Source organism: Ornithorhynchus anatinus, chromosome 2 (assembly GCF_004115215.2).
Source record: "Ornithorhynchus anatinus isolate Pmale09 chromosome 2, mOrnAna1.pri.v4, whole genome shotgun sequence".
Taxonomy (NCBI): domain Eukaryota; kingdom Metazoa; phylum Chordata; class Mammalia; order Monotremata; family Ornithorhynchidae; genus Ornithorhynchus; species Ornithorhynchus anatinus.
Genome location: NC_041729.1, coordinates 170,116,646 through 170,141,707, shown reverse-complemented (window position 1 = coordinate 170,141,707; position 25,062 = coordinate 170,116,646). Strand labels below are relative to the sequence as shown.

Sequence of the window (25,062 nt, the reverse complement as noted above, 5' to 3'; positions counted from 1 at the left end):
ATGCTCTTTCCACTGAGCCACGCTGCTTCTCGAGACTATGAGACTATGCTTAGGCTCATTGTCTAAGTAGGAGGGAGAACAGGTTTCCTCAATTTGCAGTTGAGAAAACTGAGGCATAGAGACGGGGAGAGACATACCCAAGGTATTTCAGGAAGCATTTGGAAGAAGCTGGAATTAGAACCCCGGTCCTTCTGATTCTCAGGCCTGTGCTCTGTCCACTAAGCCATGCTGCATCCCTGTAGCCCCGCCCCACAACGTCACTGTAGAAGCAGCGTGGCTCAGTGGAAAGAGCCTGGGCTTGGGAGTCAGAGGTCATGGGTTCGAATCCCAGCTCAACCGCTTGTGAGCTCTGTGACTTTGGGCAAGTCACTTAACTTCTCTGTGCCTCAGTTACCTCATCTGTAAAATGGGGATTAACTGTGAGCCTCACATGGGACAACCTGATTACTCTCTATCTACCCCAGCGCTTAGAACAGGGCTCTGCACATAGTAAGCACTTAACAAATACCAACATTATTATTTTTATTGTAGAGGGAAGGGTGGGTCCCCAATCTTGCAAAGCCTCTGACTGGCCTGGAATGGCTCCGTCCTGCTCCTCCTCTTTGGCAGCCTCTGGATCCGAAGACGGGCAGTGGGTGGCCTTGAGGGCCCCTTCCATTGGGTCAGCTACCAGCCAGGCCTGACCCCTTGGTAGAGCATGCCCGGAGTGTGGCGGTGGGCGGGGGCTGGAGAGGGCACGAGGCAAGGAGGAGGACGTGTGGCCTAGTGGAAAGAGCCCAGAACTGGGAGTCAGAAGGCCCTGGGTTCTCATCCCAGCTCTGCCAATTGCTTGCTGTATGACCTTGGGCATGTCACTCCCCTTCTCTATGCCTCAGTTTCCTCAACTGTAAATCGGGGATACCTGTTCTCCCTCCTACTTAGACTGTGAGCCCCATGCGGGACAGGGACTATGTCTGACCTAATTAACTCGTATCTATGCCAGCCCTTAGAACAGTGTTGGATACATACTATATGCTTAAAAACATACCATAAAAAATTGAGGGCCTTGCTGAAACCCACACGGTAATTTCTTGTCATTCAGAAGTTGGATCTAGTTTCAGGCTCTGCCATTTGACTGCTGTGACTTTGGGAAAGTCACCTCACTTCTCTGGGCTTCAGTTTTCTCTCCTACTTAGACTGTGAGCCCCATGCGGGACAGACTTGATTAACTTGTATCTACCCCAATGCTTACAACAGTGCCCATTGTTGGGCAGGGATTGTTTCCATCTGTTGCCGAATTGCACACAGTAAGCACTCAAAAAATACGATTGAATGAATGAAATCTATTTAAAAAAAAAGAACAGGACATGACAAGGAGAGTTGGAAGCCTGACACAAACAGGAGCTCACAGTCTGTGGTCTTGATAGCACCCCGTGGTCTGGGGAAAAGAAGTGAGGGGGGACTATCACCATGGCTCTTAAACCAGCCCCAAATTACCAGTTCCTTCCTGCTCCCTCTCCCACCAACCTTCCTCTCCCCCTACTCCAGGCCCTGGGATGATGGTCATGTCTGTAATTTTATTTATCCCTTTGCTCTTCCTCCCACCCAGTCCCAGAGCACTTATGCACATATCTGTAATTTTGTTTATTTGTATTGATGTCTGCCCCCCCATCCCCCCCCACCCCACTAATAATAATAATAGTAATGTTGGTATTTGTTAAGCGCTTACTATATGCCGAGCACTGTTCTAAGTGCTGGGGTAGACATAGGGGAATCAGGTTGTCCCACGTGGGGCTCACAGTCTTAATCCCCATTTTACAGATGAGGGAACTGAGGCCCAGAGAAGTTAAGTGACTCGCCCACAGTCACACAGCCGACAAGTGGCAGAGCTGGGATTTGAACTCATGAGCCCTGACTCCAAAGCCCGTGCTCTTTCCACTGAGCCACGCTGCTTCACTAGACTGTAAGCTCATCATGGGTAGGGAATGTCACCATTTATTGTTGCATTGTACTCTCCCAAAAGCTTTGTTCAGTGCTCTGCACACAGTAAGCGCTTAATAAATACAATTGAATGGAGGGGAAGCAGCATGGCATATTAATTCAGTCCATTCATTCAAATTTATTGAGCACTTACTGTGTGTAGAGTATTGTATTATGCGCTTGGAAAGTACAATTTGGCAACAGAGACAATCCCTACCCAACAATGGGCTCACAGTCTAGAAGCGGGGAGGCAGACAACAAAACAAAACAAGTAGACAGGCGTCGATAGCATCAATAAAGCACAGTGGCTACAGCCCAGGCCTGAGAGTCAGAAGGTCATGGGTCCTAATCCCAGCTCCCCATCTTGTCTATTGTGTGACCCTGGGCCAGTCATTTCACTTCTCTAGGCCTCAATTCCCTCATCTGTCAAATGGGGATTAAGACTGTGAGTCCCACCTGGGACAAGGACTGTGTCCAACCTGATTACCTTGTATCTATCCTAGTGCTTAGAACAGTGCTTGGCACGTAGTAAGCACTTAATAAATGCCTTTATTATAATTATTGTATCCAGCCCAATGCTTAGTAGAGTGTGTGGCACATAGTAAGCACTTAACAAATACCATAATTATTATTGTTATTGAATGAATGAGTGGTTGAGGGGGGAAGGGGCAGAGTGGCCTCCCAAGGCCCCCACCCTCCGCTATGAGCTCCACTAGTGGCCTGGCTACACAGTGGAATCATCCACAGGCTGGGTAGAATCCAGTTCTGCAATGAAAACACCCCGGGGGTGGCAGGAGGCGAAGAGGAGCCAGGAGAGGAGCAAGGAGAGGAGCGGGAAGGGGTGGGTGGGTAGGGTGGGGTGGGGTGTGTGTATGTATGTGTGTGGGGGGGTTGGTGTGTTTGTGTGTGCACACACATGCATGCGTGGGTGGGCCTGGGCGCATGCACATGTGCAAGAACGTGAGGGTAGGACGGGGTTTGTTTGGAAGGGTGTCGTTATGGGGGTGTGACCAAGCACGTGTACATCATGGCTTCTGGGGCAATTAATAAAAATTAAAAGCCTGGACTGGGTGGGCTCGGGGGCAGGGGAAACAGCTAGGGGGGTAATAACAATGATGGTATTTGTAAGTGCTTACCTTTGTGCCAGACACTATACTAAGCGCTGGAGTGGATACAAGCAAATCGAGATGGACATAGTCTTTGTCCCATAGGGGGCTCACAGTCTTTAATCCCCATTTTACAGATGAGGGAACTGAGGCACAGAGAAGTGAAAAGCCTTCTTCACAATCACATAGACAAGTGGCAGAGCAGGGAATATGATAATAATAATAAGGTGGAACACCAATATTAATAATATAAATAAGAAGAAAAATGAGGTATTTGTTAAGAGCCTATGTGTCGAGCATTGCGCTAAACTCTGAGTTGGGTGCGAGAAGCAGTGTGGCTTAGTGGAAAGAGCCCGGGCTTGGGAGTCAGAGGACGTGTGTTTTCTAATCCCGGCTCTGCCATTTGTCTGCTTTGTGACCTTGGGCAAGCCACTTAGCTTCTCTGTGCCTCAGTTACCTCAGTTAAAATGGGGATTAAAAGTGTGAGCCCCACGTGGGACAACCTGATTACCCTGTATCTACCCCAGTGTTTAGAGCAGTGCTTGGCCCATAGTAAGCGCTTAACAAATGCCATCATTATTTAAGACAATCAGGAAGAGTCCCTATGCCCCAAGTTCCACTCCCACCCCGCCTTGGGGGCCACCTGAGCCCCCGCGGAGAGGAAAGGATCTGGGAGGCTGCTCGGGCCTGGAACCGAGAAACAGAGTGGCTCAGTGGAAAGATCCCGGGCTTGCGAGTCAGAGGTCATGGGTTCTAATCCCAGCTCTGCCATTTGTCAGCTGTGTGACTTGGGCAAGTCAGTTAACTTCTCTGTGCCCCAGTTCCCTCATCTGTAAAATGGGGATGAAGACTGTGAGCCCTATGTGGGGCGACCTGATCACCTTGTATCCCCCCAGGGCTTAGAACAGTGCTTTGCACATAGTAAGCGCTTAACAAATGCGATTATTATTATTCTCTGTGCCCCAGTTCCCTCATCTGTAAAATGGGGATGAAGACTGTGAGCCCCACGTGGGACAACCTGATTGCCTTGTATGCCCCCCCAGCGCTTAGAACAGTGCTTGGCACATTGTAAGCGCTTAAATACCATTATCATTATTTCCTCCTGTCTCATCAGCCCCCAGTTCAGAGCCCAACCCGGCGGGCAGGTCGCCCCCTCCTCCGCTCCTCCTCGTCTCCCCAGCGGCGTCTGGGGGAGGGGCGCCGGCCCCGCAGCCTCGCAGCTGTTCAGAAATGATCGCGGAGAAATTCAAGGCTTAGGAGAAATTACCCTCGCGCTTTCCTCTTCGCCACCTCCCTCCCTTCGTCCCTCCCCCATCCCCTGCTCCTTCCGCCCTTGCCCTCCCCGCGCCGCGCTTCGTGACTCGGTTTCCCCCCCCTCCCCACCCCCGTGCCCGCCCCTGGGCCTGGCTTAGCGCAAGAAGGACCGTCACTGCGCCCAACGCCGGAGGGCCCTGCGGGACACAGGCGGGCCATGGTGGGCAACGGTGGGCAACGGTGGGCAGGGGGAGAGGCGGGAATGGTAGGGAATGGTGGGGAACGGTGGGAAGGGGAATGGTGGGGAATGGAAGGGAATGGTGGGGAGGGGAATGGGGAGGAATGGTGGGGAACGGTGGGAAGGGGAATGGTGAGGAATAGAAGGGAATGGTGGGGAGAGGAATGGGGAGAAATGGTGGGGAACGGTGGGAAGGGGGATGGTGGGGAACAATGAGGAGGGGGAGCGGCAAGGAACGGTGGGGCAAGGGAATGGTGGGGAATGATGAGGAATGGTGGAGAACGATGGGGAGGAGGAGCGGCAGGTAATGGTGGGCCAGAGGAATGGTGGGCAACGGTGGGGAGGGAAATGGTGAGGAATGGTGGAGAACGGTAGGGAGGGGGAATGGTGGGACGGGCCAGGCTGGAGAGCAGAAGAGACGGGGGAGGTGGGGAGGAGGGGCTACAAAGGGGGGGGGGGGAAAGGTGGAGGAGGGGCTAAGGAGGGAAAAACGGGGAGAGGGGAGGAGGAGGAGGAGCCGGGGAAGGAAGGGGAAAAGTGGGGGTCGGGGGGCGGGTCTCGGTGCCACAGCCCCGGACTCGACAGGACCGGCGGCCGCGCCACCTGCGACACAGCTCGGCGGGGGCGAGAGGGGGGGGGGGGGGACACCCCACACTCTCTCACACCCCCCACCCCGGGAGAGACCCCAGCCCCCCGCTCCCCCCACCACGATCGCCCCCTCCCCGGATTCTCATCCAAAGCCCCGCCGCCGGACCCCCAGGAGGAGGACGGGGTTGGGGCGGGGGGGGGGGGGGGAAGACCGCCGGATTTGGGGAGGGGGCTCTGGAGCGAGAGACGCCGGGCCCCGGAGACCCTCAGGTACCGGGCCGGGGGAGGAGGGGGGGCGGGAGAGAAGGACTGGGGGGGGGAGGTCCTCGGAGAGGAAGAGGTTAAGGCTCCTTGGGCGGGGATGGGGGCTTCTCCGGGGTCCTACAGGCCTTTCCAGGGCTTTTCGATTCCATTCTCAATTCCATCGTATTTATTGAGCGTTTACCGTGTGCAGAGCACTGTGCTAAGTGCTTGAGAAAGTCCAATACAACAATAAGAGGGACAAGCAGCTTGGGAAGTAGCGTGGCCTAGTGGAGCCATCTCGGACCTGAGAGTCAGAAGGACCTGGGTTCTGATCCCCGCTCCGCCACTGGTCTGCTGTGCGACTTTGGGCACGGCGCTTTACTTCTCTGGGCTTCCGTTTCCTCATCTGTACAGTGGGAATTGAGTGCGAGCCCGCCATGGGACAGACACTGTGTCCACCTCGATTTGCTTCTATCCACTCCAGCGCTTAGTCCAGTGTCTGGCACATAGTAAGCGCTTAACAAATGCCATAGTTATTATTGTTATTAATAATCCCTGCCCGCAACGAGCTCGGGGAGGCTGGGGTGCAGGCAGGGCAGACGGGTTTGGTGGGAGGCGTTACCACCCACCCTTCTCTCCGAAGATTGCCCCCAGTGTCTCCGCAGCGGGACCCCCGGCCACTCCGGCTCCCCTCCCTCCCCCAACACCAGAATCCTCCCCGGGGGAAAGCAGTCGGATGCCCCTCTCCCCTCACGCTCCGAATGCCTGGGGGCTGAGGGCTGGGGAGGCTGGACCGGGGGCTGGGGCAAAGGGGCTGGGCCTGGGCTAGGGACTGGGAGCTGGGCTGGGCCTGGGCTGGGGACTGGGGGCTGGGCCTGGGCTGGGGACTGGAGTCTGGGCCTGGGCCGGGGTCTGGGGGCTGGGCACTGGGGTCTGGGCCTGGGTCGGGGGCTGGGGGCTGGGCCTGGATTGGGGGCTTGGCCTGTACTGGGGTCTAGGATCTGGGCTTGGGCCGGGGTCTGGGGGCTGGCCCTGGGCTGGAGACTGGGGTCTGGGCCTGGACTGGGGGCTGGGGTCTGGGCCGGGGTCTGAGGGCTGGAGCCTAGGGGCTGGGGGCGGAGTCTGAGATGGTTCGGGGTCTCGCCCGCCCCCCGCCCCTGCCTCCGGTCCGCGCCTTCAGCCCCACCCGCCTCCGGATGGCGGGGAGCCCTCACCGTGCCCCCTTTCTCCCTCTGCTCCCTCTCCGCGCTTTTTCCGCGTTCTCTCCGCGCCCTCACTTCTCCTCCCTCTCCGCGTCCTCCCCCGGGAAGCTGAGAGCCGGACCAGCCCGGCCAGCATGGCACAGTGGAAAGAGTGCGGGCCTGGAAGGCATAAGGTTATGGGTTTTAATCCCGCCTCTGCCACTTGTCTGCTGTGTGACTTTGGGCAAGCCACTTCACTTCTCTGTGCCAGTTACCTCATCTGTAACATGGGAATAAGGTCTGTGAGCCCCACGTGGGACAACCCTATTACCTTGTATCTACCTCAGCGCCTAGAACAGTGTTTGGCACATAGTAAGCATTTAACAAGTACCATCATTATTATTATTATTTTTACTGTTCCCAGGGCCTCCCCGGTGCCAGCAGCGGGAACTGCTCCCTCATCTGCCCAGAGAGGAGAGCCCTGATGACTGGACAGCTCCCAGAGCCCCAACCCAGGCCCCAGGGCCTAACCTGGCCCCAAGGGGGTGGGCGGGGCCCTTCCTCCCTCCCCATGGCAGAGGGACTGGACCCGTCATAGGGAGGGGATAGAGAGGACCTTACCGGTCCAGCTCGGGTCCAGCTCAGGCCGGGGGATCAGGTTCCCATCCCGGGCCGAGCCCGGCAGAGCAGGTGGGGTGGGAGGTCGGGGTCGGACCAGCAGGACCTGGGATCCTGGGCCTTCCACATGCCCATGGCCTCCCCTCCCGCGCCGAGGAGGTGCGGGTGAAGGGAGAATGGACATCCATCCATCTGGCTCCAGGATACTTTGTTCTGCCCATTTTCAGTGGGGACACTGAGGCATAGTGAGAGGAAGGGGGAGGCATAGAGGCCAAGGTACTCCCTGGTCTCCTTGCTCTGGAATTTTTTTTTAATGGTATTTGTTAAGCATTTACTGTGTGCCAGGCACTGTACTAAGCGCTTGGGTAGATACACGCTGATTACTTGTGGCCCAGTTCACGTCCCACATAGGGCTCAATCTTAATCCCCATTTTTCAGATGAGGTAACTGAGGCTCATAGAAATGAAGTGACTTGCCCGAAGTCACAGAGCAAACAAGTGGTGGAGCTGGAATTAGATCCAGGCCCTTCGGTTTCCCAGGCCTGTGCTCTTTCCACTAAGCCAGGCTGCTTTTTAATTGAGCACTCAATCCCTAGGCTCCTTTCCCTCCGCTTCCCACAGATTCTGCCTGGCCCTGGCCCCGGCCCTGGCCCTTTCAGACTGGGTCCACCCCTCTGGGCCTGAGGCCAGACCCCAGAGAGAGGGGCGGGTGGGGGCGGGTGGGGGCGAGCCCTGGAGGAGACGGGGGCTTCGTGCCAGGCTATGTCTCTTCCCTCTTCTTCTTACCAGAGATCCACTGGGATAGATCCTGGCCTGAACCACCACACCCTCAGAGGTACAGATTTAACCAAGCCATGCATGCACACAATCTCAAACACTCACACACACCTGGTTGCATCTGTCACACACACACGCAAGAACCCACAGACATTCAGACACGTAGTCCTGGTCCTACACACTCACATTGGTTCATGCATTCATTCAGTCATATTTATTGTGTGCAGAGCACTGTACTGAGTGCTTGGGAAGTACAATTCAGGAACAGAGAGACAATCCCTGTCCACAATGGGCTCACCATTGAGAAGCAGGGAGACAGACATCAAAACAAGTAAACAGGCATCAGATTCCTACTGCCACTCACAGATATGCACACATTTTGCACACACTTCAAACCCAGGCTTCTTGAGGACAGGGTTATGTTGTTTCTGCTAACTTTATTGTACCCTTCCAAGGGTTTAGTGCAGTGTTCTGCACAGAGTCAGTGCTCAATAAATGCTATGGATTGAGTGCCCGTTCATGCTCTAAAACACACAGACACACATGCAGAGCTACTGATTATGTGTTAGTTCTGCTCCTTGGAGATACCCAGCCTGTGTAGAAACCCATTGTTCTTCCATCCTGTCCCTAATCAATCAATCCATCATATTTTTTGAGCACTTACTGTAAACCGAGCCCTATGCTAAACACTTGGGAGAGTGTAATATATCAGAGTTATACTGTTATATAACAGAGCCGGGCTGTCCCCAGGCACAAGCCAATAGTCTGGCCATACCTCTCATCTCTCTCATTTCTGCTTCCTCATTACACTGTTTCCCCGGCTTGGAACTCCTTCCCTCCCCATATTAGACGGATCCCAACTCTCCCGTCTTTTACAGCCCTCCTCATGTCCCATCTCTTTCAGCAACCTACCCTGATTAATTATTATTATTATTATTATGTTTGTTAAGTGCTTACTATGTCATCCACTGTTCCAAGAACTGGGGATATATACAAGTTAATCAGATCGGACACAGTCTTCGCTCCCATAGAGCTCACAATCTAAGTAGGAAAGAGGGCATGTATTTAATCCCTATTTTACAGATGACACTGAGGCATGGAGAAGTTGAGTGACTTGGCAGAGTTCACCCAGTGGGCAAATGGCAGAACTGAGATTAGAATCCAGGCCCTCTGACTCCCAGGCCCATGCTCTTTCCACTAGACCACACTGCTCATCCTCCAGCACCCTGAGCAATATCTTATCAGCCAACTTTAGCATTTATAATAATAATAATTATGGTGTTTGTTAAGCACTTACTATGTGCCAAGCACTGTTCTAAGCACTGGGGTAGATACAAGGTAATCAGGTTGTCCCACGTGGGGCTCGCAGTCTTAATCCCCATTTTACAGATGAGGGAACTGAGGCACAGAGAAGTGACGTGGCTCACCCAAGGTCACACAGCAGAAAAGTGGCAGAACTGGGATTAGAACCCATGACCTCTGACTCCCAAGACCGTGATCTTTCCACTAAACCACGCTGCTTCCCTTAATTTATTCTCATCTCAGCACTCAAGTGCACATTTACTCAGTTATTTAAAATAAATATCTGTACCAGTAGCTGTACACATTAACTGTAAATGTTTTTATGTTTGTCTCCCTCATTAGAGTATAAGCTCCCTATGCATGGTCCTGTCACTTCATTATTCTCTCCTTCCCAAGCACCTAATACAGTGCATTGCCTCAAGTGGGTGCTCAATAAATACTACTAGGGCCAATATGAACCTCCTCCCTAGCCCGCCCCTTTCCCTGGGAGTCTTCTAGGGAAGCAGCATAGCCTAGAAGCAGCATGGTCTGGGAGCCAGAGGACCTGGGTTCTGTTCCCAGCTGTACCACTCACCCGCTCTGTGACCCTGGGCAAGTCACTTAACCTCTCTGTGGCTCAGCTTCCTCATCTGTAAAATGGGGTATAAATACCTTTTCTCCCTCCCCTTTAGGCTGTGACCCTCAGGTGGAGACAGGGACTCTGTCCAATCTGATTATCTTATATCTGCCCCAGCACTCAGGGCTCTAGACTGTACGCTTATTGTGGACATGGAATGTATCTACCAACTCTGTTATATTGTACTCTCCCAGGCACTTAGTACAGTGCTCTGCACACTGTAAACACTCAGTAAATTCCTTTGATTAATTGACTATAGTGTGAGACATATAGACAGTGGTAACAAATACTAGGGGAAGCAGCATGGATCAGTGGAAAGAGCGGGACTTGGGAGTCAGAGGTCATGGGTTTGAATCCTGGCTCTGCCACTTGTCAGCTGTGTGACTGTGGGCAAGTCACAATTTCTCTATGCCTCAATTACCTCATCTGAAAATGGGGATTAAGACTGTGAGCTCCATGTGGAACAATCTGATTACCCTGTATCTACCCCAGCGCTTAGAACAGTGCTCTGCACATAGTAAGCACGTAACAAATACCACCATTATTATATTATTCGATATGTATTATTATAATATATTATTGTCATTATCATCATCATCATTATTGCCTTTGAGATTGAGTGCTTGGAGGAGAGAGATTGAGGTCACATGTGTGCAGTTACTGCCAGCTGTGCAGGAGCAGGATGAGGTGCCAGGTACTTGCCCAGGCCTGGGGTTCTCAGAGAAGGAGAGACGTTCTGGGCACCCACCCCCTCCCCAACTCTCTTTCCTTCTGGAGCCCCTGCCCTTCCGACTCCCATTCAGGCACCAGCCCCCCACTGCTTCCGTGTTTCTGCAATTGGGATGGATCTGTAGGCCTGCAGGGACGGGGTAAGAGGAGAAACAGCGTGGCTTAGTGGAAAGAGCACAGGCTTGTGAGTCAGAGGACGTGGGTTCTAATCCCTGCTCTGTTGCTTGTCTGCTGTGTGACTTTGGGCAAGCCACTTCACTTCTCTGTGCCTCAGTTCCCTCATCTGTAAAATGGGGATTAGGACTGTGAGCCCCATGTAGGATAACCTGATTACCTTGTATCTACCCCAGCGCTTAGAACAATGCTTGGCACATAGTGCTTAGTACAGTGCTCTGCACATAGTAAGCGCTCAATAAATACTATTGAATGAATGAATGAACATAGCGCTTACAAACACCATAATAATTATTATTATGGAAGGAAGGGAGGAAGGAGATGAAGGGGTCCCCTTCCAGGAGCAGAGAAGGTGTTGTAGGGACAGCTGACCTCTGAGGAGCAGCGTGAGGGTTATGGTGGGGACGATAGACGTGTGTGGGGTGTGGGGGTGTGGAGATGGGGGGACTTCTGTGCCCATCAAGGAATTGGAGGCCGGCTTTGTGGCCCTGCCGAATGAGGGTTACGCGGGGGATGTTGGGGCTTCATTCATTCAATCGCATTTACTGAGCACTTACCGTGTGCAGAGCATTGTATTAAGCTCTTGGGAAAGCACAATACGGCAATAAAGAGAGACAGCCCCTGCCCACAACGAACTCATAGTCTGGGGGGGGGGGGGAGACAGACATCAGTACAAGTAAACAGGCATCAATATAAATAAATAGAATTACAGATATATACATATAGGCATTAGCGGTGTGGGGGCGGGAGAACAAAGGGAGCGAGTCAGGGGGACGTGGAAGGGAGGGGGAGTTGAGGAGAAGTGGGGCTTAGTCTGGGAAGGCCTCTTGGAGGAGGTGCGCCTTCAGTAGGGCTTTGAAGGCGGGGGAGAGTGGTTGTCTGTTTGACATGAGGAGGGAAGGCGTCCCAGGCCAGAGGCAGGACGTGGGCCAGGGGAGAGGGAAAAGCTTACCCTGGGGATGGCGGGGCGGGGGGGGGGGGGGAGGGGGGCACGGGCAGGATCTCGGGGGAGCGGCAACCACTGACCACTCCCCGCCCCCGTCTCTGCTCCTGCTCCCACCGCCGTCTTTCCCGGCAGCCTGGGCCGGGAGGCTTCCCCAGCTCCGGGACCCCTCCCCGGACTGACCCCCGGCCCATCCGGCCCTCGGCCCCCCCCCCCCACCCACACCCGAGGTTTATGCTGCCCCTGCCTCCGAGCACTCCACCCAGCGCCCCCTCCACCGAATCCTCCCTCCAGCCCCTCCTCCCCGCCCCACCGTCCCCTCCCCCTGAAACCTCCACCCCGTCCCCCTAGGGCTCCCTCCCCCTGAATCCTCCCCCCAGCGTTTTCTCTTAATAATGGTGATGTATGTTAAGCGCTTACTATGTGCAAAGCACTGTTCTAAGCGCTGGGGGGGCAATACAAGGTGATCAGGTTGTCCCGCTTGGGGCTCACATTCTTAATCCCCATTTTACAGATAAGGGAACTGATGCCCAGAGAAGTGAAGTGACTTGCCCAAAGTCATGAAGCTGACAAGTAGTGGAGCGGGCATTAGAACCCATGACCTCTGACTCCCAAGCCCGGGCTCTTTCCACTGAACTATGCTGCTTCTCTTCTCCACGGGCTTGGGAGTCAGAGGTCATGGGTTCTAATTCCCGCTCCCTCACGTATCAGCTGTGTGACCTTGGGCAAGTCACTTCACTTCTCTGTGCCTCAGTTCCATCATTTGTAAAATGGGGATTAAGACTGTGACAGCCTGATTACCTTGTGTCTACCCCAGCGCTTAGAACAGTATTTGGCACATAGTAAGCGCTGAACAAATACCATCATTATTAGTAGTAGTAGTAGTGAACACAGTCCCTGTCCACAAAGAGTTCACAGTGTACAGATGGGGGTGTACGGGAGATGAGGTATCCAAGAGCGTGGAATATCCAAGGAAGGGGCGGGGGGGGGGGGAGGGGGCGGGTGTGTGTGTGTGTGTGTGTGTGTGTGTTCGGGTTCCTGGGAGATGGGGTCTTCGAGGAGAGTAGTCCAGAGGGGTGGAGATTCCCAGGGGGAGGGAATTGGGCGAGGGGAGAGGGGGAGGAATCTGGGGAATCCAGTATATAGTGAGGAATAATTGCAGACAGGCCTTTCCCTTTTCTCTTTGTGTGTCCCGCCAGGAGCTGACCTGGGAGTCCGGAAAGAGCATCAGCCCCCACCCTGCCCCACCTTCCACCTACTGGGGAGATGATGAGACCCTCACAGATGCCACATGGATGCTAAGAAGCCCACCAGGGTGGCGGGCAGAGGTCAGGGGATGTGGGCCCCATGCCTGCGCCTATGCCTCTGGGCGCTCGGCCTCCTGCCTCCCACTGCAGCCTTGGAAGGTGAGGAGATCCCCTTCCCATCCCCACCCCCACCCGTACCCTGGGATCTGGGGAATTGGGAAGGCCAGGAGGAGACTGGGCATGGAGGAATGGAATAGGGAATGGAGACATGGGATGGAGGACAGATGAGAAGGAAGAGAGATCTGACTGGGCCAGTGACTTTTCGCCTACCCAGGGTTGGGGGGAACAGGAGGAGCCTGTCGAGGAAGGGGAAGGTGGGGACTGGGCTGTGGAGGCTTGGACCTCCTGAGGCTGGGGTGATGAAATTGGTCCAGGTGTCCAGCTGCGGGGAGTCTGGATGGGGGACAAAAGGGGTGGGGGAGATGGAGGCTGAAGACATGGTGGGGAGAGAGGAATTACCATAATAATAATAATTATTATGGCATTTGTTAAGCACTTACTATGTGCCATACACTGTGCCAAGTGCTGGGATGGATACAAGCAAATAGGGTTGGACCTAATCCCGGTCCCATGTGGGGCTACAGTCGCAACCCCCGAAGTGAAATGGCTTGCCCAAGATCACACAGCAGACAAGTGGTGGTGTGGGGATTAGAACCTGCGACCTTCTTACTCCCAGGCCACTGCTCTATCCACTAGACCATACTCCTCTATATGTTTCTCTATGTGAATCTAGGGGGGAGGGGGAAGAGGTGGAAGGTGGAGGTGGAGAGAAGGCGGGGGGGGGGGGGCGGCATGGAAAGTGCATGGTGGGAAATGGAGAGAGGAGGGGGAAGGAGAAGAAGGTGGGAGTGGAGGGGAGAGAGAGGGGATGGAAGGTCTGTGGAGGGGCATGGAGGGAGGATGAGAAAGGGATGGAGTGGGAGGAATGGAAGGTGCTCTGGGGGATGGAGGAAAGAAGGGAGAGGGATGGGGGGATGGAAGGTAGGAATGGAGGGGAGAGAGGGCAGAGGGAAGGAAGATGGGAGAGGGAGGAAGGGAGAGGGATGGGGAACGGAAGATGGGGATGGAGGGGAGAGAGGAGGGATGGATGATGCATGGAGGGGGATGGAGGGATGGGGAAAGAGGGATGGAGGAGGGGAGAGTTGGAGAAGTGGAGGGAGGGATGATGGAGGGGAGAAGGATGGAGGTGTGAAGGGATGGGAGGAGGGTGGCGGAAGGGGATGGAGCCACACGCCTTCCTGATTTTCTCGTGTTTAGAGATGCTGCTGGACACGACAGGGGTGACTTCCGAGATCGGCTGGTTCACCTATCCTCCAGGCAGCGTGGGTACCTCCGGTTCCGGGTGTCAGCTCAGGGTGCCGCTCCCCCTCCTACCGATCACTGCCTGCTTCCCGGGCTCTGGAGAAGGCAGAGATTCTGGGTCATGACCTCTGGGGGTGGGTAGAGGGAAGGGAGCGGGGTTGGGGGTTGCAGTGGAGCTGAGGGGTCACAGCCCCACGGAGAGAGTAGGCCAGGTACGGGTTGTTAGCCTGGACTTCGACCACAGCTCGCCCAGGGTCCAGTCCCTGCCCCAGGCCCCCTTGCCACAGCCCTGACCCCTGCCCCTTTCCTGACCAGCCCCAGTCCTTCCCCCAGCCCACCAGCAGCCTCCTGACGGCCCCTCTCCCATCTCCGTGCAGTGGGACGAGGTCAGCGTCCTGGATGACCAGCGGCGCCCTGCACGGACGTTCGAGGCGTGCCACGTGGCTGGCCCGGGCGGCGAGCAGGACAACTGGCTGCGGACCCACTTCGTGGAGCGGCGCGGGGCACAGCGGGCCCACGTGCGGCTGCTCTTCTCGGTACGGGCCTGTGCCAGCCTCGGGGCCGGGGGTCGCCCCGCCGGGGGTCCCACCTGCCGCGAGACCTTCACCCTGTACTACCGCCAGGCAGACGGCGACGGCCCCACGGGCCCGGCCTGGCACCGGGGGCCCTGGACCAAGGTGGACACCATCGCAGCGGATGAGAGTTTCCCTGCGCCCCCGCCCTTGGCCACAGGAGCCGTGGGGGCCGTGGGGGCAGGGGGCGGGGCCTGGCGGCGGCCGGGCCTAGGCCTGAACATCAAGGAACGTGGCTTTGGCCCACTGAGCCAGCGCGGCTTCTACCTGGCCTTCCAGGACACGGGCGCCTGCCTGTCGCTCGTGGCCGTCCAGGTGTTCGCCTACAAATGCCCCGCCGTGCTGCACGCCTTCGCGACCTTCCCGGAGACGCGGGCCGGCGGGGAGCAGGCCTCGCTGGTGGAGGCGGCGGGCACGTGCGTGGAGCAGGCGGAGCCCGAAGCGGAAGGTCTGCCCGGAGGGACGGGACCCGGGCCCGGGAGTTCCCCGCGTCTGCACTGTAATGGCGAGGGCGAGTGGATGGTGCCGGTGGGCCGCTGCCGCTGCCGGCCCGGCTTCCAGCCCGCTGCCGAGGAGCAGGCCTGTCTAGGTGAGACACCCCCACCCCTGCAAACTGCCAAGGTAAGCCCCCCTCAATGTCCCCAGTCTGCCGAGCTGAGGCGCCCCCCCCAAATCCCCACTCCACAAACCGCTCAGGTGAGCCCCTCTTTTTTTCTCCTTGACTCTATTGCCATTGTTCTTGTCTGTCCGTCTCCCCCGATTAGACTGTAAGCCCGTCAAACGGCAGGGACTGTCTCTATCTGTTGCCGACTTGTTCATTCCAAGCGCTTAGTACAGTGCTCTTCACATAGTAAGCGCTTAATAAATACTATTGAAGGAATGAATGAAGTGAGATAATAATAATAATCATGGTATTTATTAAGCGCTTACTATGTGCCAAGCACTGTTCTAAACGCTGGGGTAGATACAAGATAATCTGGTTGGACGCAGTCCCTGTCCCACATAAGGCTCACAGTCTTAATCTCCATTATATAGATGAGGGTACCAAGGCACAGAGAAGTGAAGTGACTTTCCCAAGATCACATAGCAGACAAGTGGCAGAGCCGGGTTTAGAACCCATGTCCTCTGACTCCCAAGCCTGTGCTCTTTCCATTAAGCCACTCTGAGATGACCCCTTGCCACCTCCTCAGGGGAGAGTCCCCCCCAACTTCCCTTGGCCTAGTAGATACAGCCCGGGCCGGAATTCAGAAGGTTGTGGGTTCTTTTCCTGACTCTGCCATTTGTCTGCTGTATGATCTTGAGCAAGCCACTTCCCTTCTCTGTTCCTTGGTACCCTCATCTATAAAATGGGTATTAAGACTGAGCCCTATGTGGGACAGGGACTTTGTCCAACCCAATTATCTTGTATCTACCCAGCGCTTAGAACAGTGCCTGGCACGAAGTAAGCATTTAAAAAATACCGTCATTATTAGCAGTAGTATTCCCAGACAGTCGAGGTGAGACCCGCCCCGTCCCCAGAGCCTGTAATCCTCCTGCAGCTTGCCCCTAGTGTTTCCCTTCAACTGCAAACTCCCTGGCCTGATCTCTGATGATCCCCAGACTTTTAGCCCTGAGCTTTGTCCTGTGGCCCAAACCCGTGGCATGAGCTGCCCCTACTTTGTGTATTAGGCGGAGCTGGGGGCGGGGCACAGCGTGGGATGGAGGGAAACTGAGATGCTGCAGCGGGCCGTTGTGGGCCGGGGAGGCCGGACGACTGGGTCCCCTTCCAGGGAGGGGCCTGGCAGGGCTTGGGCGGCTGGGATGCCAGTGGGCTCAGAGCCGCTGCCGTGTATCTCCACAGCGTGTCCTGTGGGCTCATTCAAGGCCGCAGCGGGAGATACCCCGTGCACCCCCTGCCCTCCCCGCAGCCAGGCCCCGGAGCCCGGAACCCCCATCTGCCCCTGTCTGAGTGGCTTCTTCCGGCCCATCTCGGATCCCCCAGACGCCCCCTGTACAGGTGAGGAGCCCATCTGGGGGTGCCGAGGGGAGTGGGAGGGAGGAGAGGGAGAGCTCGAGGGGGGTTTTGCTGATGATGATTCCCCCCCTTCATCCCTTGGGCACTCTATCTTTCCCCTCTGGGCCCGTCACCCCGCTCTTCCCCTCCATGCTTCCCCAGGCCCCCCGTCGGCTCCCCAGGACCTGCGCTTTGAGATCCAGGGCTCCGCGGTTCTGCTACACTGGAGGCTGCCGCTGGATCTTGGGGGGCGAGGCGATGTGGTGTTCAACGTGGTGTGCAAGGAGTGTGAGGGCGCCGCCTGCCGACGCTGTGGGGACGGGGTGCGCTTCGACCCACGCCAGCGGGGCCTGTCGGAGAGCCGCGTGCTCGTGGCCGGCCTGCGGCCGCACGTGCCCTACACGCTAGAAGTGCAGGCGGTCAACGGAGTGTCCGAGCTCAGCCCTGACCCACCCCAGGCTACACCTGTCAACGTCACCACCAGCCACGCCGGTGAGACCCCACCCCCGCCTTCTCCCCCCTCCTCCTCGCTCTGTTCCACCCCTCCCTGAGGCTGGTCCCCTCACTCCGCTCTGTGCCAAGGGGTGACACCAAAACAGAAAGACCTAGTTAGGGACTAGGGACTGAGAGCAAGGCCAAGGCAGAGACCCGAGGAAGAGAGAGACAGAGGCTGAAAGAGAGAGAGAGAGCATGAATGATGGAGACCGAGATAGATGGAGAGAGGCCGCAACAGAGATGAGACAGAGACCAAGACAGAGACGAAAAAGAGAACTAGAGTATTTTAGCTGTTCTTCCAGCACGGCGTAGTGGATAGAGCACAGACCTGGGAGTGAGAAGGTTGTAGGTTCTAATCTCTGCCCCGCCACTTGTCTGCTTTATGATTTTGGGCAAGTCATTTCACTTCTCTGAACCTCAGTTTCCTCATCTGTAAAATGAGGATTAAGACTGTGAGTTCCATGTGGGACAGGGATTGGGTCCAACCCGATTTGCTCGTATCCACGCCAGCGCTTAGTCCAGTGCCTGGCACACAGTGAGCGCTTAACAAATGCCACGGTTATTATTACTATTATCCCTCGGCCCCTCCTCCTCCATCTTACCCCCCAACCCAGGTGGCTTTGAATCTAGGGGTCAGGGACAGCTCCATCTCCAGGCCCCCACTCCGGCTCTCTCCCCTTTCTCCTCCCTCCGCCCTCCCTTCCCCTCCCTCCGCCCCCCTTTTCCCCTCCCTCTGCCCTTCTGCCCTCTCTCCTCGCCTCAGCCCCTGGTTCAGGGGAAGGAGGCAGAGAGCTGGGAGGCAGGGCAGACACACATAATTACACACTCAAGGACACAAGGACACACAGCCACACAAACAAAGACACACTCACGGACCTAAACACACACACACACACACACACACACACACACACACACACACACACAGTCTGTGGCACCTCCCTGTGCTGGACAGACCCCCACGCTGGATGCTGCCCCCACCGGACCAGCTCCTCCCTCTTCCCCTCAGTACCATGTGCCTTCCAGGGGGGTAGGGCGCCCCTGGGCCAGAGCTTACCCCCTTGCCCCACCTTTGGGGGATCCCCCTGGGTGACCAAGCCCCCTCCAACCCCCGCACAGTGCCCTCGGCCGTCCCCGTGGTCCACCAGGTGAGCCGGGCGGCCGATAGCATCACAGTGTCGTGGCCACAGCCCGACCAGCCCAATGGCCTCATCCTGGACTACCAGCTACGCTACTGTGACCAGGTGGGTGCGGAGAGAGGGCGGGGGTCGGGTTTGAGGGGGAGAAGTGGGTCGGGAACTGAAGAGGCAACAATGGGTGGGGGTAGGGGTTGGGGGTTGGAGGTGGGCAGTGGCAGCAGTGGATGGTGGTCCGAGGCGAGCAGGGGGTGGGAGTGGGGAAGCAGGGTTGGTGGAGGGACAGTCGTCCAGAATGGGATTGGGGCGGGGGCAGGGTCAGGGGTCAGGTTTGGGTGGAGACGGGGAGCACGGGGGGTGAGAGTCGCTGTGTGGGTGTGCAGGCAGACGATGAGGCCAGCTCTTCCACACTGACCAGTGAGACCAACGTTGCCACCGTGGCCCAGCTCAGCCCCGGCCACGTCTACGCCTTCCAGGTGAGGGCCCGGAGTGCCGCCGGCCACGGCCCCTACGGAGGAAAGGCCTACTTCCAAACCCTGCCCCGAGGTGAGCGGGCAGAGGCCCCGGGGACAGTTCCCTGCCCCGCCAGGGCCAACCTGCCCGTCCTGGACCCGGGGACAGGGCATGCCATTCTCTGCCGCAGAGAGAGAGTGGTGTGTCCTGGGATGAGGGGAGGTGAGGGAGCGAGGGGGAAAGGTAGGAAAGCAGGAGGTGAAGGAGGATGGGAGAGGTGACAGAGTGGGAGGGAGAGGGAGGAGGAAAGAGGGAAAAGGAGACAGAGGGATGGAGGAGAAGAAGAGAGAGTGAGGAGGAGAAAGTGGGAGAGGAAGAACTTTAAGGACAATGTTAATATGGTCAGCGAGGGCCAGACAGCCCAGAAATTGAAGCAATGTGGCCTAGTAGAAAGAGCACAGGCCTGGGTATTAGAAGACCTGGTCTAATCCCAGCCCTGTCACTTGTCTGCTTTGTGACCTTGGGTGAGTCACTTCACTTCTCTGAGCCTCAGTTTCCTCATCTGTAAAATGGGGATTCAATGCCTGTTCTCCCTCTACTTAAACTGTGAGCCCCATGTGGGACATGGACTGTGTCCAGCCTGATTATTTTGTATCTACTCCTGCGCTCAGTACAGTGCTTGACACTTAGTAAGTGCGTAACAAATCCCACAGTTATTGTTGTTAGGATTATTATTGTTGGTGGTTTTGTTCTGAGAAGAGAGAGGGATAGCCATGCCACAAGAGGGGGCAAAGGAAGGCACCATTCAACTGGCTGGGCAACAGCTAGGGATTTGTGCACAGGGCAGCTATTATGCTCCTGCATGAGAATAATAACCTCTTCACCCCACCCTTGGGTGATACCCAATAAAATAATAATAATAATGATAATAACAATGATGGTAATTATTAAGCGCTTACTATGTGCCAAGCACTGTTCTAAGCGCTGGGGTAGCTAGAAGGTAATCAGGTTATCCCATGCGGGGCTCACAATCTTAATCCCCATTTTACAGATGAGGTAACTGAGGCCCAGAGAAGTTAAATGACTTGCCCAAAGTCATATAGCTGATAAGTGGTGGAGCCAGGATTAGAACCCACGACTTCTGACTCCCAAGCCCGTGCTCTTTCCACCAAGTCACGCTGCTTCTCTCATCACATCTCCTGCTAGGCTGCAGAGCCCCATACGGATACTAGCTGGGGAGGGCACGTTGGACTAAGGGGTGAGGCCGATCTAGGCAGAACCTTGAGAAAACAGGCCTCAGTCTGGACATGTGAGTTACAAACTGTGTGGCCTACCGGATTAAGTCTGGGCCTGCGAGTCAGAAGGACCTGAATTCTAATCCCGCCTCCGCCACTTGCCTGCTGTGTGACCTTGGGCAAATCGCTTCAATTCTCCGTGCCTCAGTTGCCTCATCTATAAAATGGGGATTAAGACTGTGGGCCCCAGTTGGGATGTGGACTGTGTCCAACCTGACCTGCTTTTATCTACCCCAGTACTCAGTACAGGGCCTGGCACATAATAAGCGCTTAATAAGTACCCAAAAAAAGTCTTCACCCTCACCCACCCATTCTCAGGGGTTATGAGAGTCTGGACCTGGGTGAAACTGGGCAGAGAGGAGGAACCCAGATGGGGCAGGCTCAGGTGTGAGTTGGGCATAGGTGTATGATGGGCACAGGTATGTGACAGGGTGATCGTAAGTGTTTGAGAAGCACAGGTGCGTTATGGGGCAGGTACAGCATACATGATGGGCACAGGGTTGACTGTGAGTGTGTGATGGGTACAGGGGGTGTGAGGGGCTGGCTGTGGTTGCATGATGGAGCTGGCCCAGGGTTTGTGATGGGCCCCAGGGTGTGTGATGGCCTGACCGTGGATATGTTACAGGTCCAAGGTGTGTGATGGACAGGTTCTGGGTATGTGATGGGTCCAGGGTGTGTGACGGGCTGGTTGGGGGTGTGTGATGGAGCGGGGCCGGGGTGTGGGACGAGCTCAGGGTGTGTGACGGACTGGCTGTGGATTTGTGACGGGCCCGGGGTGTGTGGCGGGCAGGCTGTGGGTGTGACGGGCCTGAGGTGTGAGATGGGCCCAAGGTGTGTGACTGGCCCAGGATGTAGGACAGGTCCGGGTTATGTGACGGCTCAGTGTGTGTGACGGGTTGGGCGTGGGTGTGTTTCAGGTGAGCTGTCTCACCTGGCTCCAGAGCGGCTCCCCCTCGTGGTCGGCTCCGCCCTGGGGGCCCTGGCGTTCCTCGCTCTGGCCGCCGTCGCCATCCTCACTCTCGTCTTCAAGAGGTGCCGCCTCCAGAGACCCCCACCCGGGCCCCCCTACCTCTTCCACCAACCGTCCAGGCTCCTGGGCTCTCCCTGCTAATTTTCCAGGCCGCCAGGCCCTCCCTTTTAATTTCCCATGCTCCCGGGCCCTCCCTCCCTCCCCTAATTCCCAGATTCCCCTCCGCTGGCATGACCCCGGATGACACCAGCTTTGACCCTTGGCAGCCGCACTCCATGCGGGACAGAAGGAGTGGCCTCGGCCCCCCCTGTCGGCCCCAGGGCCATTAGAGAAACACTGTATGACCCCTGCCCGTCCCCCTACCGAGCCTGGCCCAGGCCATGCCCAGCTCCCCGTAATAGCAGTGGACGTGGCGTAGGCTCGGCGCCCACTGGGTGCAGTGTACTGTACTGAGCCCTCGGAAGAGTACAACAGAAGCACAAGGTTCCCAGTTAACCTTCCCATTCACCCGTGCCTATGGCTGACAAAGGCCACGAGAGGGCTGCCAGGACGGTGGGCACGGGGATGCCAGGACGTCGTGGGGATGGGCGCTCAGAGGCCTAGGTCTGTGTTTCCCCAGGAAACGGCGGCCATCCGTTTACTCTGAGCGACTGCAGCACCGCATCAGCTCCCGCGGTGAGGGGGCGGTGGCCGGGTCAGAGGGGCCTGGGGCTGGGGTCGAGGAGGGAGTGGAACGGGCCAGGGTCGAAGGAGACCGAGCCCGGGGCTGACCGGAGGGCGGAGGAAAGGGTGTGAGGATGCTCCCCGGTGGAGGGGGCAGAGGACGGAGGGAGAAGTCGGGTGGGGTTTGGGGGATCTGCTCCACCCTCACCCCCTCATCAAGCTGCTCCCCATGCCGCGGCCAGGTCTGGGGGTGAAGCATTACATTGACCCGTCCATCTACGAGGACCCCAGCCAGGCCGTCTGCGAATTTGCCCGGGAGGTGGACGCCGCCCAGGTCAAGATCGAGGAGGTCATCGGGACGGGTAGGGGGTGAACGGGGCGGGAGGCGGAGGGGATGGGGGCGGGGACTTCTTCGCTGTAGGCATCCCGGCCCATCTGAATGGACCTGTCGTCGGTCCCCTCCCCGTGACCCAGGACCCCCAGGCTAGACCTCTCCCCGGCCCCACCACCCCCGTGGCCGCCCTTGACCCCTCGCCTGCACACAGGCTCCTTCGGGGAGGTGTGCCGGGGCCGGCTGCAGCCCGTCGGCCGGAGGGAACAGGCGGTGGCCATCCAGACCCTGCGCGCCGGCTGGACGGAGGGGCAACGCCGGGCCTTCCTGGCTCGGGCGTCTCTACTGGCCCAGTTCCAGCACCCCAACATCCTGCGGCTCGAGGCCGTGGTCACCAAGAGCCGGCCGCTCATGGTGCTGACTGAGCTGATGGAGCACGGCCCCCTGGACTCCTTCCTTAGGGTCAGCCAGGGCCTGGCGGGAGGGGACGGGCGGGGCGGGGGGATGGGTCACCCCGGCCGGCCGAGGGAGTGGGCAGTGGGGCTGCCCCATGGTGGGGTGCCCGGTCCCCTGTTAACCTGGCTCCTCCCCCCAGCCCCTGACTCTGCCCCTTGCCTTCGCCCCCTCTACAGCAGCGGGAGGGTCAGTTCAGCGTCCTGCAGCTGGTGTCCATGCAGAGAGGCGTGGCGGCCGCTCTGCTCTACCTCTCGGGGCGAGGCTTTGTGCATCGGGCCCTGGCGGCCCACAGCGTGCTGGTCAACGGCCACCTGGTGTGCAAGGTGGCCAGGCTTGGACACGGCCCCTCCAGCCACAAGGACGGCTCCCCTCCCTCCTCCAGCCCTGCCCCCCGGGTGAGACCCCTGGGAGGGAGAGGCTCGGGTCGGGGAGGGGATCGAGGGGCCTGGGGGTGCCCAGACCGGAGGTGGGGAGGGTGGGGGAAGTTTAGAGCCAAAGGAGGGGACCCCCTTGTGTCCCCCAGGACGGACGTCCCTCTCCACGCTGGGCCGCCCCGGAGGTGGTCTCCCACGGCAAGTTCACATCAGCGAGTGACGTCTGGAGCTTTGGGGTGATCATGTGGGAGGTCATGAGCTACGGTGAGCGGCCCTACTGGGACATGAGTGACCAGGAGGTGAGTGCTGCCCCGCCCCACAAACCTAACCTTCCTAAAATAACCAGAAGCAGCATCATGTAGTGGATACAGCATGGGCCTGGCAGTCAGAAGGTCATGGGCTCTAGCCCCGGTGCCACCACTTGTCTGCTGGGTGACCTTGGGCAAGTCACTTCACTTCTCTGTGCCTCAGTTTCCCTCATCTGTAAAATGGGGTTCGAGACTGGGAGCCCCACAAAGGACAGGGACTGCGTCCAACCTCCTTAGCTTGTATCCACCCCAGCGTTTAGTACAGTGCCTGGCACATAGTAAGCACTTAACATACCATAATTATTATCATTGTTATTATTAACAACCCCACCTTCCTGGACTAACCCCTCCCCGCCTGCCCCCCCCAGTCATGCCAGCCTCTGAAACCAGCCCCCATTTCCTTGGCTCGTGCCTCTCGTCCCCTTGCAGGTGCTGACTGCAGTAGGGCAGGAATTCCGGCTGCCCCCGCCTCCGGGCTGCCCCGCCCCTCTACACCTGCTCATGCTGGACACCTGGCACCGGGAGCGAGTCCAGCGCCCTCGCTTTGACCAGCTGGTGGCCGCCCTGGACAAGATGATCCGCAAACCTGATGGCCTGAAGGCCAGTGTGGACCCCGGCGACAGGTCAGTCCTAGTGACAGGTCAGCTGGGGAGGGGGCGGCGGGGATCCCAGAGGCAGGTCAGACTGGAGGGGAAGCGGGGACCCCAGCAATAATATACTGGGGGTGGAGGGTGAGGGGCAGCGAGGGGCTGGGACGCAGAGGAGAAGGAGGACAAAGGCCGGAGACACCCAGATCCAGGTGGGGTAGAAAAGGGGTTGCTCTGGGGTGTCTGACTGCATCCCCCTCCCTACCACCAGACCCTCTCAGCCCCTGCTGAGCCCCTCGGCACCTGACTTCCCCTCGCTGGAAACCCCCCAAGCCTGGCTCCAGGCGATAGGGATGGAACGTTACCAGGACAACTTCGCCCAGGCTGGGCTCGGACGCTTCGAGGACGTGGCCCGGCTCAAGCTTGAGTGAGTCAGGGTGGGGGGGCAGCTCAAACTGGAGCGAGGCCTGGGCGAACTACAATGGTGGGGACCCGGTTCAAGCTGGACTGGGTGAGGCCCGGCTCAAATTGGAGCGAGTGGGGGGAGTGGACGCCACCTCCCTCAACAGCTGGGGGCAGAGAGATAGGCCAGTTGTGGCGGGGATGGGCCGGGGAAGGAAGAACCGAGTCCCACTTGCCCCCTATCCCCCGTCTCTTAGGGATCTTCAGGCCCTGGGGATCACTCTGGCTGGACACCAGAAGAAACTCCTGCACAGCGTCCACCTGCTACAGCTGTACCTAAGCCGGCCCGGTTCCGTGGAGGTGTGAGCAGGACGGACAGGTGGCCACTGGCTGTGCAGCCATGGACGTGGATACACAGGGGCCCCGGGGCCGATCAGGAGTGGACAGAGGGCCCGGGGCCCTTTGCTCAGGACTGGCTGTGCACAAAGCCAGCTGGAAACACAGGGCTGGATCAGTTAACCTTCTTCAGCCCGGCCTTGTGGTCACCTCCAGCTTAGCCTTCGGACCCACCAAACACATTAAAGGGAAAAAAGGGATTTGGTCAAGAACGGAGGCGTGGTGAGGGCTTGAAGGTGAGAGAGGTGAAGGGGCTGGCGGCCACAACCGCACTGGATGCTAGTTTGGGGGTGAG

The 25,062-nt window shown here is 57.4% G+C and overlaps 1 protein-coding gene across 3 annotated transcripts; it reads left to right on the top strand.

The window, feature by feature from the left end:
* The first annotated feature begins 4,451 nt into the window (after positions 1 to 4,451).
* On the top strand, positions 4,452 to 24,979 carry EPHB6 (EPH receptor B6). Of its 3 annotated transcripts, none has more exons than XM_039911266.1 (17): positions 4,452 to 4,539; positions 12,927 to 13,133; positions 14,292 to 14,356; positions 14,714 to 15,497; positions 16,749 to 16,904; positions 17,064 to 17,393; positions 18,516 to 18,640; positions 18,916 to 19,078; positions 21,198 to 21,312; positions 21,870 to 21,925; positions 22,156 to 22,275; positions 22,459 to 22,706; positions 22,877 to 23,095; positions 23,224 to 23,373; positions 23,812 to 24,005; positions 24,241 to 24,396; positions 24,629 to 24,979. In XM_039911266.1, the coding sequence occupies exons 2-17, from the start codon at positions 13,019 to 13,021 to the stop codon at positions 24,735 to 24,737; spliced, it is 3,105 nt and encodes a 1,034-aa protein (XP_039767200.1). In that variant the 5' UTR covers positions 4,452 to 4,539; positions 12,927 to 13,018; the 3' UTR covers positions 24,738 to 24,979. The 3 variants fall into 3 exon arrangements, with proteins under 3 accessions (XP_039767200.1, XP_028913379.1, XP_039767201.1); XM_029057546.1 differs by lacking the exon at positions 4,452 to 4,539 and adding an exon at positions 5,359 to 5,415; XM_039911267.1 differs by lacking the exons at positions 4,452 to 4,539; positions 21,198 to 21,312; positions 21,870 to 21,925 and adding an exon at positions 5,359 to 5,415.
* The last annotated feature ends 83 nt before the right edge of the window (positions 24,980 to 25,062 follow it).